The sequence below is a fragment of the Phyllopteryx taeniolatus genome, chromosome 1 (assembly GCF_024500385.1).
Source record: "Phyllopteryx taeniolatus isolate TA_2022b chromosome 1, UOR_Ptae_1.2, whole genome shotgun sequence".
Classification (NCBI taxonomy): Eukaryota; Metazoa; Chordata; class Actinopteri; order Syngnathiformes; family Syngnathidae; genus Phyllopteryx; species Phyllopteryx taeniolatus.
In genome coordinates, this window is record NC_084502.1 from 48,228,996 (window position 1) to 48,245,117 (window position 16,122).

General features: G+C 41.0%; 1 protein-coding gene and 1 long non-coding RNA gene across 12 annotated transcripts in view; one reads left to right on the forward strand and one right to left on the reverse strand.

Moving 5' to 3' along the window:
- Positions 1 to 5,102, reverse strand: part of LOC133490029 (uncharacterized) — a 41,209-nt gene extending 36,107 nt beyond the window's left edge. The window contains exons 1-2 of the long non-coding RNA XR_009792093.1: positions 3,960 to 5,102; positions 3,112 to 3,254 (exon numbers count right to left, since the gene is read on the reverse strand). This is a non-coding gene — a long non-coding RNA (uncharacterized LOC133490029). The remainder of the gene's footprint in view (positions 1 to 3,111; positions 3,255 to 3,959) is intronic.
- Positions 1 to 16,122, forward strand: part of mcf2la (mcf.2 cell line derived transforming sequence-like a) — a 58,078-nt gene that overhangs the window by 37,807 nt on the left and 4,149 nt on the right. For 9 of the 11 annotated variants that reach the window (XR_009792087.1, XM_061799483.1, XM_061799475.1 and 6 more), the window contains 24 exons: positions 2,694 to 2,807; positions 2,934 to 3,050; positions 3,126 to 3,275; positions 3,774 to 3,898; positions 3,966 to 4,080; positions 4,160 to 4,279; positions 6,202 to 6,393; positions 6,468 to 6,659; positions 6,850 to 7,003; positions 7,115 to 7,167; positions 7,248 to 7,327; positions 7,457 to 7,523; positions 7,629 to 7,744; positions 7,827 to 7,896; positions 7,991 to 8,083; positions 10,453 to 10,545; positions 10,632 to 10,757; positions 10,864 to 11,085; positions 11,165 to 11,257; positions 12,610 to 12,688; positions 12,757 to 12,820; positions 12,905 to 13,008; positions 13,167 to 13,259; positions 15,416 to 15,490. Coding sequence is in view for 9 of the 11 variants with exons in the window: in XM_061799483.1 (XP_061655467.1) it covers positions 2,694 to 2,807; positions 2,934 to 3,050; positions 3,126 to 3,275; positions 3,774 to 3,898; positions 3,966 to 4,080; positions 4,160 to 4,279; positions 6,202 to 6,393; positions 6,468 to 6,659; positions 6,850 to 7,003; positions 7,115 to 7,167; positions 7,248 to 7,327; positions 7,457 to 7,523; positions 7,629 to 7,744; positions 7,827 to 7,896; positions 7,991 to 8,083; positions 10,453 to 10,545; positions 10,632 to 10,757; positions 10,864 to 11,085; positions 11,165 to 11,257; positions 12,610 to 12,688; positions 12,757 to 12,820; positions 12,905 to 13,008; positions 13,167 to 13,259; positions 15,416 to 15,490 (2,707 nt within the window). In the remaining 2 variants the exon portion in view is untranslated. The remainder of the gene's footprint in view (positions 1 to 2,693; positions 2,808 to 2,933; positions 3,051 to 3,125; positions 3,276 to 3,773; positions 3,899 to 3,965; positions 4,081 to 4,159; positions 4,280 to 6,201; positions 6,394 to 6,467; positions 6,660 to 6,849; positions 7,004 to 7,114; positions 7,168 to 7,247; positions 7,328 to 7,456; positions 7,524 to 7,628; positions 7,745 to 7,826; positions 7,897 to 7,990; positions 8,084 to 10,452; positions 10,546 to 10,631; positions 10,758 to 10,863; positions 11,086 to 11,164; positions 11,258 to 12,609; positions 12,689 to 12,756; positions 12,821 to 12,904; positions 13,009 to 13,166; positions 13,260 to 15,415; positions 15,491 to 16,122) is intronic. The other 2 variants (XR_009792088.1, XM_061799493.1) reach the window with 1 other exon arrangement.

Below are 16,122 nucleotides of genomic sequence, written 5' to 3' on the forward strand. Positions count from 1 at the left end.
TCGGTCATGCAGATATGATTCAATCCAGCTCACAGCTTTGCGAGAGAAGTTAAATTTTGAGAGCTTAGTAAGAAGAAGAGTGATTTACTGTATCAAAAGCTTTCCTGAGGTCCAAGAACACCGCCCCTACAACTCCACCCTTGTCGAGAGAAGATTTTATTTTCTCAATGAAGAGGCATGTAGCCATTTCAGTGGAATGCTTGGATCTGAAACCAAACTGCATGGCGTGGAGAGAGGGGGAGCTGCTGATTAAATAATGGACAATCTGCTCTGACACCCATTTTTCTGCAACTTTGGAAATGGCCGGAAGAATGCTTATAGGTCGGTAGTTATTCAGAGAAGTTGAGTCACCGGATTTAAAGACAGGGGTAACAATAGCAGATTTCCAGGCCTTTGGAAAGTGACCAGATGAAATTGAAAGATTAATGATTGAGGCAATAGGAGGAGCAAGAGTTGAACCTAGATCTTTGAGCATGCTCGTGTCCATTCCAAAAACATCCTTTGCCTTAGATGGTTTGAGTGAATGAATTAAATCGATAACTTTGGTCTCAGTAATATTTGTAATAGTAAAGAACTGCGTTGTAGACAATGCAGGGTATTCCTTCATTTGTTTTACTGCAAACTTAGAAGAGATTTCTGACACAGATTCAATGAAGTAGTTATTAAAAGCATCAGCCATCACTTGAGGTTCCGTCAGGATGTTTCCATTTAATTGAATTTGCATTAGTTTTGTTTTGTTATTTTGTGTATCACCCAATAGTTTTTTAATATAATTCCAGGTTATTTTTGAATTTCCCTTCGCACTATTCAGAGCACTAATGAAAAAGTCAGCTTTAGATTTTCTTATTTCTTTCACTACCCTATTTCTCAGTGAGATAAAGTGCTGTCTATTGTATCCTGATTTGACCGACAACTTCAAGGAATGATCGCGTTCTTTCATCAGTTTCAGAATAAATGTGTTTAACCAAGGCAGGCCATTCTTTCTAGCTTTTAGTTTAATTATCCGTGTAAATTGTATAATAATTTCTTGTATTTTGTTGGCAAATTTAGAACAATCCTCATCTAAATTTTTACCAGCGAGTAATACATCCCAGTTTACTTCTTGGATGGAATCTTGGAAATTTTGTTGTTCATGTTTTGGTATCCTATTGGATTCAGTGGTGGCCAAGGGTTTGAAGCGCTTTTTATTTAATTTTCTTGAAACCATTATAAGATTGTGCTTTTAATGGTGGCACATGAGGATTGCCGTTTTCTGCAATAGTACCAAAGAAAGCTCTCTAGCCCAGTGGCCTCTGTTAATGTCTACTGTAGACAAATGCTAGCATTATTCCCAGTGTCAATCTGTGAGTGAAGCTGTTTTATGAAACAAACTTTCACAGCTTTTTATGTCCACATGTACTTCTGGTCATCTACCTGTTATGATAATTGTCTTACTGCAGATACATTATGCAATTTTTAAAACCCTATTTACAATGGTGCTCAAGTGTTGTGATAAAAGACATTCTTCCATCAGAATGTACAAAGCATAAAGAAATACAGTACACTTAACAGCCACGTGTCACACACAATATAGTTCAAATCACTCAGTTTTGGGGGCGGTTCTGTCTCATGCAAATGCAAAGTACATCATTTGTTAATGACGACGGCGGAGCAAGGTCATGAGATGAAGCGAGTGGATGTTCTGTTTTCGCAACTTAACGACTTTGTTGCTATATTTGTGACTTTTAGAAGAACTCCCTCCAGAAAATGTTTTTCCCTCCGTGTCCAGCCTGAAAATGAATTTTGAGTGTCCAAAGCCACCGCCCCCACTCCACCCCCTCGAATCCAGCACCCATGAAGATTAAATTGAATTTTCACTCATGGAGGCAGCAGATCCCCCACGCCCACGTTGACAACCTAGTCAAACATTCAAATAGAGAAGCTAAAGTTGTTAACACTGTTAGTTAATGCCTATCTGGGCTAACACAGGAGCTCTGCTTACCTTTTGCCTTTGACACTGGCCATCGCTTAACAATGGCAGATATAGTAGCCTAGTTGCCGAGTCATGAGCAGAGAAACTCTATTTGGAGGTAGTTGTTATTCAAATTTTCCCAATTGTGATGTAACAATTCAGAAAACTTCAGAACAGCTCACTCACAGACACATTTTAAGAAATAGGCAGGTTTTTTTTAATTTCACACTTGCTAGGTGGGCAAGAAGTCCACAGATGTAACTGTATGCCGAGGTACAAGAAATTAAAAAGTAAATGTTCCATATGTCCTATGTACACTACATGGACAAACGTTTTTTGATACCCAGCCATTATACCTACAAGATGTGAAAATGGAAGAACATTTGGAGTAGGGGTTTGTCCCACCCTCTGCAACTGCCACTCTTTGTACTAGATATTTGTGTGTGTAGGAATTCGTGACACAACTGATGTTGCATGAAAGGTCCTCGCTAACAGAAAAAATAAAACACTCATCCAAGCAATTACATTTTTCTAAACACAAGACATTTTGCGAAGGCTGGATCACCCTAAGATTGTTGTCGAACTAACAAATGCAATTATGTCGAACAGGTTGACACGAATAAATACAATTATGAAATAAGGTCATTATCGAGAACTCTGTTGTTGTTGTTATTATTATTATTATTGTTGTTGTTATTATTATTTGTATTATTACGGGGCTCACAATATAATTCTCCTCCAGGGCTCCTTCCCAGCGAATGTAAACTTGGTTCTGGTGTTGCGTCCCACTACATTGCTGCAGCGGGCACTGTCAGACTTCCTCTTCAAGTTCAGCAAGGATGAGTTCAAAATGAAGGTGTGGGTTTTCTCCCTGTAATTGTCAGTCCCGTGACTTCCTGAATAGTAATTGGGTCAATTTCTCTGTTCTGCTTGACTCACATGCCACCCCTCCATTGCTCCAATCTGCCATGCGCCCTTCCAGGTGGTCATGCTGAGTTCGGTGACCGAGCTCCATGCCTATATCGATCCAGGACAACTAACAACGAATTTGGGGGGGGTGCAAGAATACTGCCATGAAAGCTGGATTTCACACCGAACTGTATGAACACGCACACACACACACTCTCAACAGGATCATGTCTTTATGAAACACATCCTACCTTTTCCAATGCAGGCAATTGAAGCGTTTGCTCTCATGGTGAAGACGACTGCTCACACTCTGCAGGCCTTTGGCACAGAGCTTGCAGAGACAGAATTGCCCAACGATGCTGAGGCCACTACCAGTCTGCTGCACTCTCATTCTCTAAAAAAAGAAAAAATGAAGGTCTCTTTCTCGCTTTCTGTCATGGGAAGAGACTTTAGGCAAGCCTTTCTTACACGTAGGGTCAGGACACATTCTGGGTCCTCAATCATTGAGCCTGAGCAATGCTCAAACCTTTTAATGTGATCGTCAAAACGTATACTTTTTGGTGGCTTTTTGATTTATTTTCTGTTGTGATGAATCCATGTCTGTTGTGTTTCAGTTTACAGCTATATTTTTAAGAACTAAACAAAATAACACAATTGGACTGACGAATCAAGATTAAACCCAAAGGTGGTTCTATAATCCTGAACCGAAAGATAATTTTAGCCGTAAATAAAAAAATGGCGACTCAAAGAAAAATAGATTATCTGACTTCATTTTAATTTTCACCACCCTGGTGATAGTTTCCCGAAAAGTACATTTCGGATGATTTTACGCTATGAGAGGTACTTTCTCTGTTTGGTCACATTGTTGTGGTATTCAGAGTAAATATCGCATCTCTAAATCTATATTTTCCAGGAGGACCTACAGGTGTCGCAATCTCAAGGTGCACGCCTATTGGAGTGCATCAATGAGCCTTTTCAGACTGACATGGAATACCATATGACCCATGATGAGCTGGAAAACTTAGCCACTGTTCAGCGGTAAGAAGGACGTAACTGTATGTGCATGTTTTGACATTTTTATTCTCTCATCTTTTCCTACCCTCAGACTTCTGGGTCAGCTGGACGAGACCGAGACAGCATTTGACGATTTCTGGGAACGCCACCGCTCCAAACTGGAGCAGTGTTTGCAGCTTCGCCATTTTGAGCAACACTTCCGTGAAGTTAGTTGAGGAAATTCACGCCCAGGCTTGGCAAGAACATTTTCTCTAAAACCATGCTTTGTTGTTGTTGTGCTCACAGGTACGCTCCCAACTTGATGCAACGTCAGAACGGTTACGTGGTTTCTCAGAGGTCAGCGTAAATCCTGCCCATGCTGAGCACGTCCTCCGAGAGCTCAACTGTCATGAGGAAAAGGCTTGTGTAAGAACACACACACATGTACACAAAGACACGCGCACGCTGCTGAAAGCCAACTCTTACATGATACTGAAACCCACCTTTATAATCAACCTAGAGCCCCACTACAGCTTAGAGAAAGAAGTGATGAATGTAGGCAGAACATGAAATTCAATTCAATACAGTGGTTCCTTGAGATAGAAGACCCGATTTACCATTTTTTTTTGGTTTTGATTTGCAAGCGCAAACTGGAGACACGAGTGCTGTATGGTGGCAGTGTACTCTATTCTACACACTTCACAATAAGCAGCAGTTTGGGAAACATTGTACAATTCATTAAAAAAGGGGCATCAAGCTGTTTAAAGGTCACTTTAAAAAAAAATCACAAATCGATACAGTTGGTCTGTCCCCACTTTGTTTTTTTTCCTTCAAAATATTAGCCAATTTAAAGTGGTGAAAATAGCTTTAGAACAAATCTATTGATGCTCTTGAGTGCTCAAAATGTATGTGAAGTTTGAAGTTTTTTTTTTTTTTGTATGGTTGGGGCTTGGCGTGAGCACAGATTGTGATGAGGAGGTTCTGGTGCCTGGCGACATTCTAATATTTTAATCAATGACTGCGTAGTAACTTTTTTTTAACATATTTAATTAGCGATCGAACATAATTTTTGGGTGATGCTGTGTTGATGTGAGTGTGCAACGGTATATGGCAGCAGTATATAAGGTATATCAACTTTAACAAAGCTGTGTTTGGGAACTCTGATTTCCTGAAAAGTAGTGGTATAGTTAGATACAAGGTCCGACAGCAACAATCTACGAAAAATGACTAATATTACAGCATTTAACTGAGTTTCATAAAGTTGTAGTCCTCTAAAATAGAAGCACTATTCTTCTTCGGTGGTGTGTTCATGACTGTACAGTATTATACTTTCTTCCAGTGGCCAAGGCAGGCACACCAGAAGGATCAGCACAATGAATTGGATTGCAGCATTAAATTATGACACACAAACTGTTCTATTTAATTATGGTATTACACTATATTTTCATAGACAAACGCTACCATACCATATTATAGAGTGCTATTTTTCCTTATTAAATACAACGGATTAATGGAATCATTCATTTTAATGGGGAAAGATGATTTAAGATACAGCGCGGTTCAAATCCCGGCCCCGCCTGTTTCATGTTATACCAGTGGCTGCATGGGTTTTCTCCGGGTACTCCGGTTTCCTCCCACATCCCAAAAACGCGCATGGTAGGTTAATTGAAGACTCAAAATTGCCCGTAGGTGTGAATGTGCGTGCGAATGGTTGTTTGTTTATATGTGCCCTACGATTGGCTAGCGACCAGTTCAGGGTGTACCCCGCCTTTCGCCCGAAGATAGCTGGGATAAGCTCCAGCACGCCCGCAACCCACGTGAGGATAAGCGGTACAGAAAATGGATGGATGGATGGATTTAAGATACAAGTGTTTTGAGTTACAAGCGTGGTCACAGAATGAATTAAACTCGTATCTCAAGGCACCACTGTATTTACAAGAAGCCATAGTATCAAGGATACTGTTCAGTTTGACAATTTAACGACAAGCAAAAACATTCGTTGAGGGGTTTAACAAATTCACACACTATAAGGCACTCAGAAATGCATGGTTATTTTAACGCCACACATTTTCTTTCAAAGGCTTTTATTTGTACCTCATTAGGGTCGTGTGTGAGCTGTATCATATCCCAGCTGACTTTGGGTGGGATGCAGGTACACACTGGACTGGTCACCAGTCAATTGCAGGGTACATATAGACATCTGTTCACATTTACATTCACACCTATGAACAATTTAGAGTCATCAATTAACGTAACTAACACCTCTTTTTGGAATGTGGGAGGAAGCTGGAGTGCCCGGAGAAAACCCAGAACATGCAAACGCCACACTCTTTCTAATGTACCAACAGGACATTCTGGACTACGCCCTGTCGCTTGCCAGCGAAGGCGACGGGCTGATCGAGAGCGCTCACTATGCAGAAGACTCCATTCGGCCGAAGTGCTGCGAGCTGAGAGCAGTGTGTGATGATATCAGCTCTACTCTGAGGGACAAGAAGAAACTCCTTCTAACGGCAATGGAGCTCCACCATGCCCTGGAGAAGGTACATTCTCTCCAGGGCATACAAGCTGTATTTCTGTGAGAATTTGAAAGTACGTAACAGATTTGTTTCATCAGGCCTCCCGTTGGTGCGAAGAGGGAATTTATCTGTTGGCAAGCCAGCCAGTGGACCGATGTCAGTCTCAAGATGGAGCTGAGGCTGCTCTTCAAGAATTGGAACGATACCTGGACACAGTGCCGCTTCACACCCTCATCGACTGCAGCGCCATCTGCTGCCAATATGAGGCGGTGCTAACTACTCAGCTCAGGGTAAATCAGTCTGACATGATCACGTTTTCATCCGTGTTCGTAAGTGTGTCTGACTTAATGTCTACAGTTTTTATTTAATCAACTTGGTATTCTTCCCAAGATATTATGAAATTCTAAACATAAATTAGAATTTTAAAAAAAATCTATTCTGATCCATATGTCAAATTTTGATATGCATGTTCTCCATCAGGACCAGGTAGAGAGAGTTTTCCAGAAGCAAAGCTCCGTCCAGCAGATGTTTGATAAGAGACGCATCAGCCTGAAAAAACTTGCTGCCAAACAGACACGACCAGTTCAGCCAGTGGCTCCAAGACCAGAAGTCAAGTCTCCACATGCATCTCCCAGTATGTTTTTAACCATGATATGATCAAGGACATTGATCAATGTTGTATATGTTGTAATGTTGTACATTATGCTAGCTATTCTAATAAAATATTGTCCTTTCTGTGTGTCAGATCAACAGAGAAAAGACAGGAGATACTCAGCAGATAATGCCCTCTGCAGAAAGGTAAATACTGTTGTCCTGTCAAGACCGAATGTGACACGTTGAAAACGTTTGGAACTCCACTGAAAAGTTGGTTTGTCCAGGTGGAGTCTCCTGTACACAATGGCAGCACCAGACATGCCTCCCTCTCCGAGGAAGAAGAAAACCTTGCTGTCCTGAGACGGTGAGGACCTTCTGTTCTTCGGCTTCAGCAAGACTTTACTTCTCGAGACATTATTTATTTAATGATACCATGTGTTTGAAGTCTGTCTGCCTCTAAACAACCATGTTTGTATGTGTATATATTTTCTAGTCACGTGATGAATGAACTGCTGGAAACGGAAAGAGCATATGTTGAGGAGCTCCTGTGTGTTTTAGAGGTGAGCTTCCTTGCGGTCCACTCTGTTGATGGTTTTGCTGTACCAGTCTACACACATTTACTAATTATACATACAGTCTTGGAATAACAGTGGCTGTGTCTCCAGGGCTACGCGGCAGAGATGGACAACCCCTCCATGGCTCACCTCATCCCCAGTATGCTGCTGAGTAAGAAAGACATCTTGTTTGGAAACATGTCCGAAATCTACCAGTTTCACAAGAGGTACATTTCTTCCCGGGAGAAAAGGGCTGGCATTTACATACTTCCTGTATGTACCTTAACCTGGGCTGAATTTCATTTTCAGGACATTTCTGAAGGAACTAGAGGCATACACTAACTGTCCTGAACTTGTGGGCCGCTGCTTTTTAGAAAGAGTAAGGACTTTGTTTTAAAACAAGAAGTTGAATCAGAGGCAAGGATCATTGTTGAATAAAAAAAAAAACAGGTTGTGTTGTGTTCTCTTCTCAGATGAAGGACCTGCAGATCTATGAGGCTTACTGCCAGAATAAACCTCGCTCTGAGAGCTTATGGCGACAGTGCTCTGATTGTGCCTTCTTCCAGGTTCTTTGAATTATCAATTGAAACGAAAGCCTGATATTGTAATTTTACTTTGGTTGCACATGATTAAAATGTGGTAAACTGATGTCATTTTCCCCTCCTTGAACATAATCAAATAATAAATGTTTAACACATTTTAGTCATGTGCACCTGATGTACATGTTCAAATTAATTGAATTCAAAGGAGTTTTGTTTTAGTTACACTAAGTGGCCTTCTGGCTTTACAAAGACAACAGTAGTGCTCAGGAAAAGTCCTGTAGGTGGCAGCACGCAGTGTTCACCGTTATTTGTGGATCTGTTTTCACAGTGCTAAATTACAACCCCAATTCCAATGAAGTTGGGACGTTGTGTTAAATATAAATAAAAACAGAATACAATGATTTGTAAATCATGTTCAACCTATATTTAATTGAATACAGTACAAAGACAATATATTTAATGTTCAAACTGATAAACTTTGTTTTTAGCAAATAGTCATTAACTTAGAATTTTATGGCTGCAACATGTTCCCAAAAAGCTGGGACAGGGTCATGTTTACCACTGTGTGACATCACCTTTTCTTTTGACAACATTCAATAAACGTTTGGGAACTGAGGACACTAATTGTTGAAGCTTTGTAGGTGGAATTCTTTCCCATTCTTGCTTGATGTACAGCTTCAGCTGTTCAACAGTCTGGGGTCTTCGTTGTCGGATTTATAGCTTCATAATGCGCCACACATTTTCAATGGGAGACAGGTCTGGACTGCAGGCAGGCCAGTCTAGTACCCGCACTCTTTTACTCCAAAGCCAGGCTGTTTTAACACGTGCATCATGTGGTTTGGCATTGTCTTGGTGAAATAAGCAGGGGCGTCAATGTAAAAGACGTTGCTTGGATGGCAGCATATGTTTCACCAAAACCTGTATGTACCTTTCAGCATTAATGGTGCCTTCACAGATGTGTAAGTTACCCATGCCATTGTCAATAACACAACCCCATACCATCACAGATGCTGGCCTTTGAACTTTGTGTCCATAACAGTCCGGATGGTTCTTTTACTCTTTGGCCCGGAGGACACGACGTCCACAATTTCCCCAAAAAATTTAAATGTGGACTCGTCGGACCACAGAACATGTTTCCACTTTGCATCAGTCCATCTTAGATGAGCTCGGGTCCAGAGAAGCCGGCGGGGTTTCTGGGTGTTGTTGATAAATGGCTTTTGCTTTGCATAGTTGAGTTTCAAGTTACACTTATGGATGTAGCGCCGAACTGTATTTACTGACATTGGTTTTCTGAAGTGTTCCTGAGCCCATGTGGTGATATCCTTTACACATTGATGTCGGTTTCTGATGCAGTGCCGCCTGAGGGATCGAAGGTCACGGGGATTCAATGTTGGTTTTCTGAACCTTTTGATGATATTATGGACCGTAGATGATGAAATCCCTAAATTCCTTGTAATTGTATGTTGAGGAACATTGTCCTTAAACTGTTCGACTATTTTCTCACCCACTTGTTCACAAAGAGGTGAACCTCGCCCCATCTTTGCTTGTGAATGACAATTCAGGGAAACTCTTTTATACCCAATCATGGCACCCACCTGTTCCCAATTAGCCTGTTCACCTGTGGGATGTTCCAAACAGGTGTTTGATGAGCATTTCTCAACTTTCTCAATCTTTTTTGCCACCTGTCCCAGCTTTTTTGGAACGTGTTGCAGCCATAAAATTCCAAGTTAATGATTATTTGATAAAAACAATAAAGTTGATAAGTTTGAACATTAAATATCTTCTCTTTGTAGTGTATTCAATTAAATATAGGTCGAACGTGATTTGCAAATCATTGTATTCTGTTTTAATTTATGTTAAACACAAATTCCCAACTTCATTGGAATTGGGGTTGTAGAACTTTCTGAATTCGCCATACTGATCTGCACAAGGTGTAATGTTTCTTTCTTAGCCAATGGCACACCTCTCTGCAAATTTGTTAAATTATATATATATATATATATATATATATATATATATATATATATATATATATATATATATATATATATATAACAAAGAAAACAGTCCATATGATCCAATGCAGTTCTACACAAACTATAACGCCAACCATAATAAATATTATTTGATTGATACAGTGCCCTGCGACTGACTGGCGACCAGTTCAGGGTGTAGTCCACCTTTTGCCCGTAGTCAGCTGGGATAGGCTCCAGCGCCCCGCGACCCTAACCAGGATAAGCGGTGTTGAAAATGGATGGATGGATGGAAGGATGATTGATACAGTTTGACAGTGTCAGTCAAAACTGAGCATTATTTTTTTAAGGAAGAATTTTTGATGTAGCTCCTGGATTAGAGCTCACTACTGGTGACTTATTTTGTATCTTTTGCACCAGGAATGTCAGAAAAAGTTGGAACATAAACTTGGACTGGACTCCTACCTCCTTAAACCCGTCCAAAGAATCACTAAATACCAGCTGCTGCTGAAGGTGAGCTGCATTCATGTGGCACGATGGCGTGGAGTCGGTATGTGAGGCAGAGAAGATTGACTGTCCTTCTCCATTTATGTTTGCAGGAGTTGTTAAAGTACAGTAAAGGTTGCGATGGCTGTGACGACCTCCAAGAAGCTCTGTCCTCCATTTTGGGCATCCTGAAAGCTGTCAACGATTCCATGCACCTCATTGCCATCACAGGCTATGAGGTCCAATTTATTTATTTTTTTATTTTTTTAACAGTTTTCACTATTTTGCGTTTGACTTTCATTGCAACTTGTGAGTGACAGTGAATAATTCTTTTTCTTATTTCAGGGTAACCTCTCCGAGCTGGGTCGTTTGCTGATGCAAGGCTCCTTCAGCGTGTGGACGGAGCACAAGAAAGGGCATGCTAAAGTCAAGGACCTGGCCAGGTTCAAGCCCATGCAGAGGCATCTGTTCTTGCATGAGAAGGCCCTGCTCTTCTGCAAGAGGAGGGAGGAGAATGGCGAAGGATACGAAAAAGCTCCATCTTACAGCTTCAAACACTCCCTCAATGTGAGGCACTGCCATGTTCAGTAGACAATCCCCCATTCAGTGATGTGAAGTTCACATTGTCTCTGCATTTCCCCACCAGATGAGTGCAGTGGGAATTACAGAGAATGCAAAAGGAGACAACAAGAAGTTTGAGGTTTGGTGTAATTCACGAGAGGAAGTGTTTATTGTCCAGGTAAGTTTTAATTTTAATTTCTGCTTGGCCTGGGCTCTGTTACTTTTCCATTCCAACAGGCACCAATCAAAAGTGGGAGGGATTGGGGCGTGATCAAGAAGTTGACGCGCTCGTTTCTTGTCGCGCCTTCCATCTCGTTGTATTTCATCTTCTGCCAATATGGACAAAAATGTCTGCACCTCCTCAGTCGACAACAGAACAAAGGCTGCTTTAAGCCTGCCGCACACTACGCAACGTGGTTACGTCACGGACCTCCTCGGCCTGCGAAGAGGTTCTGAAAAGCGGTGCCATTGTCACCGCTCGGCGCCGAAAAAGTGTCATGGAGATGCGACCACTCGGGCGGAGCAAGGCTGGTTGGGGGTAGAACCAGTATAGTGGAAAAGGGGTATAATTCTCCTAGTGTGGTATGCAGGCTTTCTCTAGTGGTACACAACGGAATCCCTGAATAAAATACAAATCAAATTAGCAACATTTAAAACGTGAAATACAATCAAACATGTTTGAATGAAGCTTGTGAATATGCATATACCCTGTTAAACCTTTTTTTTATCCGGTACAGTAGGTTTTACTTTTCAAGTACAGTACTTTTTTAAAGTAAAGTTTAGGTGTATTTAACTTTCAAGTACAGTGTAATAATTTGCATTTAATCGTAAGAACTGTTTGTTTTGAGACATTTAAGTACAAATTATATTTAACGTGTATGTGCAGTGCATTTAATTTAATATATTTAAGTGCAGTGTTAATGTTCCAATGTTAATTGTTGGTCATTATGGTGGTACTAGGAGAGCTACTGTAAATATTTTTTTCGGTGTAAGAAGTGAGAACCACTGCACTAGATCATTTAAGTCAAAACGTAACCACAACTCGATTCGACTAAAGTGACATCAGGCTTCAGTTGCAGACTAACCTGGAGCTAATAATGAAAACAAGTCCAATGTCCAACTATTATACATACTATAGTATTTTGGCAGTTTTAGGATCTGTACTATCGTCCACGAACGAAAACAGCGCAATTTGTATGTCTCATTCACACGAATAATATACTGTATTTTACATGAGACATGAGTAATTTTCCGTACCACTTATCCTCACTGGGGTCGCAGGCGAGCTGGAGGCTATCCCAGGGGACTCTGGGCAAGAGGCGGGATACACCGTGAACTGGTCGCCAGCCAATTGCAGGGCAAATATAGTTTAACTTCAAATGTAAATTTTACGGTGAATAAAACATTCCCACAGATGGAGAAAATGGATGGATGAATGCATGTCTTTATGGTAGTTCAGTTGTGTTTAGTGTGCTAAACACACCAGGAGAACCAAACACAACCTTATATTTAAATTTTATTTTTGTTTAGGCTGCAACGCCTGAGATCAAAACATCGTGGGTCAATGAGATCCGCAAGGTTCTCACCCAACAGCTCAAAGCCTGCAGAGGTATCCTAAACACTTTACTCTTTGGCAAAGCCAATCTGCTTTTAACCTTTTGGTTCAAACATTTGCAGATGCCAGCCAGCAGAAGAGCTGTGACTCCCCAAACCACACCACCAACTGCTCCATCTCCCTCAGGTCAGTGGTGTGGCCAGCTCCACCACACACCACTATTAAACCTTCATATTGTGGTGGTGACTCCGTTTTGCCATCTTAACACAGCCCCTTTCGGAGCAGCAGTCTAAAGAACCAGAAAAAGCAGGAGGACAAGAAGACGGAGGCGAGCCCCGTGTCCGACAACAGCTCTTCACTTGCCAAACACAAAGGTGAATACTCTTGGAAGCATCAAGGGCCCATTTTAAAGCTGATCTTTAATACTACTCTTCTCTTCACCACCCTCATCTACGTCATCTTCTTTCGGGCCCTGCCTTTGTGGCTGAGGCCTACTCTTCTCGTTTCCCACATATCAACTCATTGCTTTCAGATGAGACTGTGACAAGTCCAACTGCAGACAGGTCCTCAGTGGCTAAAAAGCGTTTTACTTTACAGGGCTTCAGCAATCTCAAGAGTCCAAAAGGTAACCCTATAAAACCTTGAATGTCCTTCTTAATGGAGGTGCTGTAGATGGTGTAACAATTGTTCATAAACTGTGTATCTGCACTTAATTTAACCTGACAGAGATTTAAACTCAAGCGCATGAGTACCAAAAGACACTTGGGGTCTTAATCTGAACAGCTAATACGGTAATCGCTGTCTTTTGCAAAGGTCACATTCCAAAAACTGCCACAAAAAGTGAAAATCTGTGAATACCGGGCCCCCCACCTCGCCCCTACAAATGACAACACGTGAAAAAATATATGCAAGCTATCATAACTCATTTTAAAGTACCTACCAGTGAATATACCAAACTTTCAGTGAATGCGATGAGGATTCAGCAGTGCAGTTATGGGCGCTATGAAAATTTGTGGTTACGAGTCAGCACAACCCCCATAAATGAAAATAAATACTGTATTTGTTTAAGTTTGTTACATTTGCTTCAGAGGAGTGTCGTACACGCTTTGGCGCTCTCCTGCGCTCTGTTACATAAACAAATAAAAATAGGTTTGTTCAAATTAGAACTCTGTAAATGCCCAGGGCAGCAAAGTCTGAACTCTGATGTACAATCAACAAATTCCAGCTAAGTCGAATGGACAGATTTAACAGTGATTGACTTGCGCCGTGTTAAGTCCATCTTGGTGCCAATGGTGCAGTCTGGATCAGATCCAGATGGATATTGGTTTGGCATTACAGTTTCTGAACCGCTGCATAGAGTTTGGTTCAAATCTGATGCGATTTGACAGGTATGCTAGGAAAAGGAAATTTGGGTCCCTTTTTTTTATTTTTTTTATTTTTTTTTTTAATTTTCTTTTTACAGTGTTATCCCTATATGCAATATCATGAAAATTCTGGTTGGTATATGAACGTACACAAAGCAATCTCCTCCTGAATCTACACGGATGAAAGAAAACTCTTTGCCTTTTGTCATTCCTAGTGGTCACAGTGCAGAATTGCATGAGTTTGTGCAGTACAAACAGGGTTTTGAAGTTTACAGATTCCAGATTGCCCGTGGCAAGAAAAAAATAATTAGGCTGGCGCCACCGGGAAGCCCCGTGTGTTGATGCCGCCACCGCCTCTCCCTGTCCTCCGCTGAATTGTAAGCATATTCTAAACAGTGTCACTCTTTAGTGGTGTACTAGTGAGTCGAAAGTCATGGGTGAATGAACATCATACGGAGAGGGAATAATGATTCTAACTCCTGTTAAAACATATACCTCCGCAATTACATTCCATTAGTCACAAAAATGAGGTAATAAAATAGGTCCGCTCCATTTCACTGCAACAATAAATAACCTTACATACGGTACTTCCCTTTCTTCAAATGTAAGGTCTACATTTCAAATAAAAACATATCACAGAGGCTGCTCGGAAAAATGAATCATTGTACAATATCACGAAGGGGAGGAAATGATTATGAGTCAAGTGATTATTTTGTTTATTGTTACTTGGCTGTTTCTAAATCGGTGTTGCCTTTAAGAGTGTTCCTGCCTTTCTGACTCGATTTGAATTTTTGGACTCAAGCAAATAAATCACTGTTAGTAGGCAGTAATTTTTAATGTTAGTTAGAATAGCAGCAATTTCTAATGTTATAACTTTGAAAAATATATGACTATTAATTCTGTGAACTTAGTGAGTGACTGTTTTGTTTTTGTGAGCATAGCATGATTATTGCTGCAGGAAGAATAGTGTCTTAGAGGTACTGTATACAAATGTAAACATTGGATGGACAAGGATAAAAATGCACAGTAATATATGATGTGAAGATGTATTTTTCACAAAATCCTGTGAGGAAACACCGAAACTACTAAAGCCTATTGAGAAGGACTCGTCAAGCAAGAAAAAGATTTTATTTTTATTTATTTATTTATTTATTTTTAGTATTCATGCTTTCATCTCGATGCCCCACCTGTACCGTCAACCTCCCTGCAATACTGTGAGCTTTCCCACAATACTGCAATAATTAGCATACCATGATAAAACCGAACTGTGACATATAGCAAACATTTGAGTGCACCTGCCACGGGCAAGCAAAGATTTTAGGGAATGGAAAGTGTTTGATTCTTGTTTGTCAGCCTGTCTTCTCTCTCACTTTCCTTTCCCCCCCCCTCTCTTTACTATGCTTGCCTGTGTGGCCAGGCTCGGGCCTGAGCCCAGAGCACGGTGCCAAGCACCTCTTGGTCAAGAGTGACCCAACTCCTTTTGGGTTCAAAGGTATAATGTTGTCTCATTATTCAACAGGGGTGTCAGTCTACCATTTGTCATCTGTCTTGCCATCCTTCAAACATCCAAGCTTTCTGTTGCTTTGTGTGTTGTCATCGTCTTATGTTTTCAATACAGTCCAGTGGTGACTGGCTGGGACCTTAGAATGGATAGCCATCAATTATTAAAGGGACTGACCCTTCTCCTTACACTGACATTGTCATGTGCACTATTATCTGCAGGTCTTAATCATCATCATCTAGTTATGAGTCTAATTTCATTTGTGGAGTTGATCCCCCTTTGCAGCGGAGAACGTCTCTCTTAATTATTGGTGGCTTTTTGTCCCTGTCCAGCCCCCCGCATCAGTCTGAGCAAAGTCAAATGGGTCAGCGCCTCTAGTCTTGTTACAGAGCAAGCAGCGAGGTACAGAGCTGCCATTGTGGCCTGTTGCAGTGATTTGCAGTGCTCATTGCTTGAGTTTGCTCATTTAAAATGTGGCCCAAATACAGGGGTCCAGTGTGGATCATGTTTTGGGCTTCTGTTCCAAGAGCCATACTGATAGCTTCTGGCAAATAGATCTTGCTCTTGTCTGCTCTTCTGTCACTTCTTTCACTTTGCTTTTTTTCCCCCTAATACACAACTCT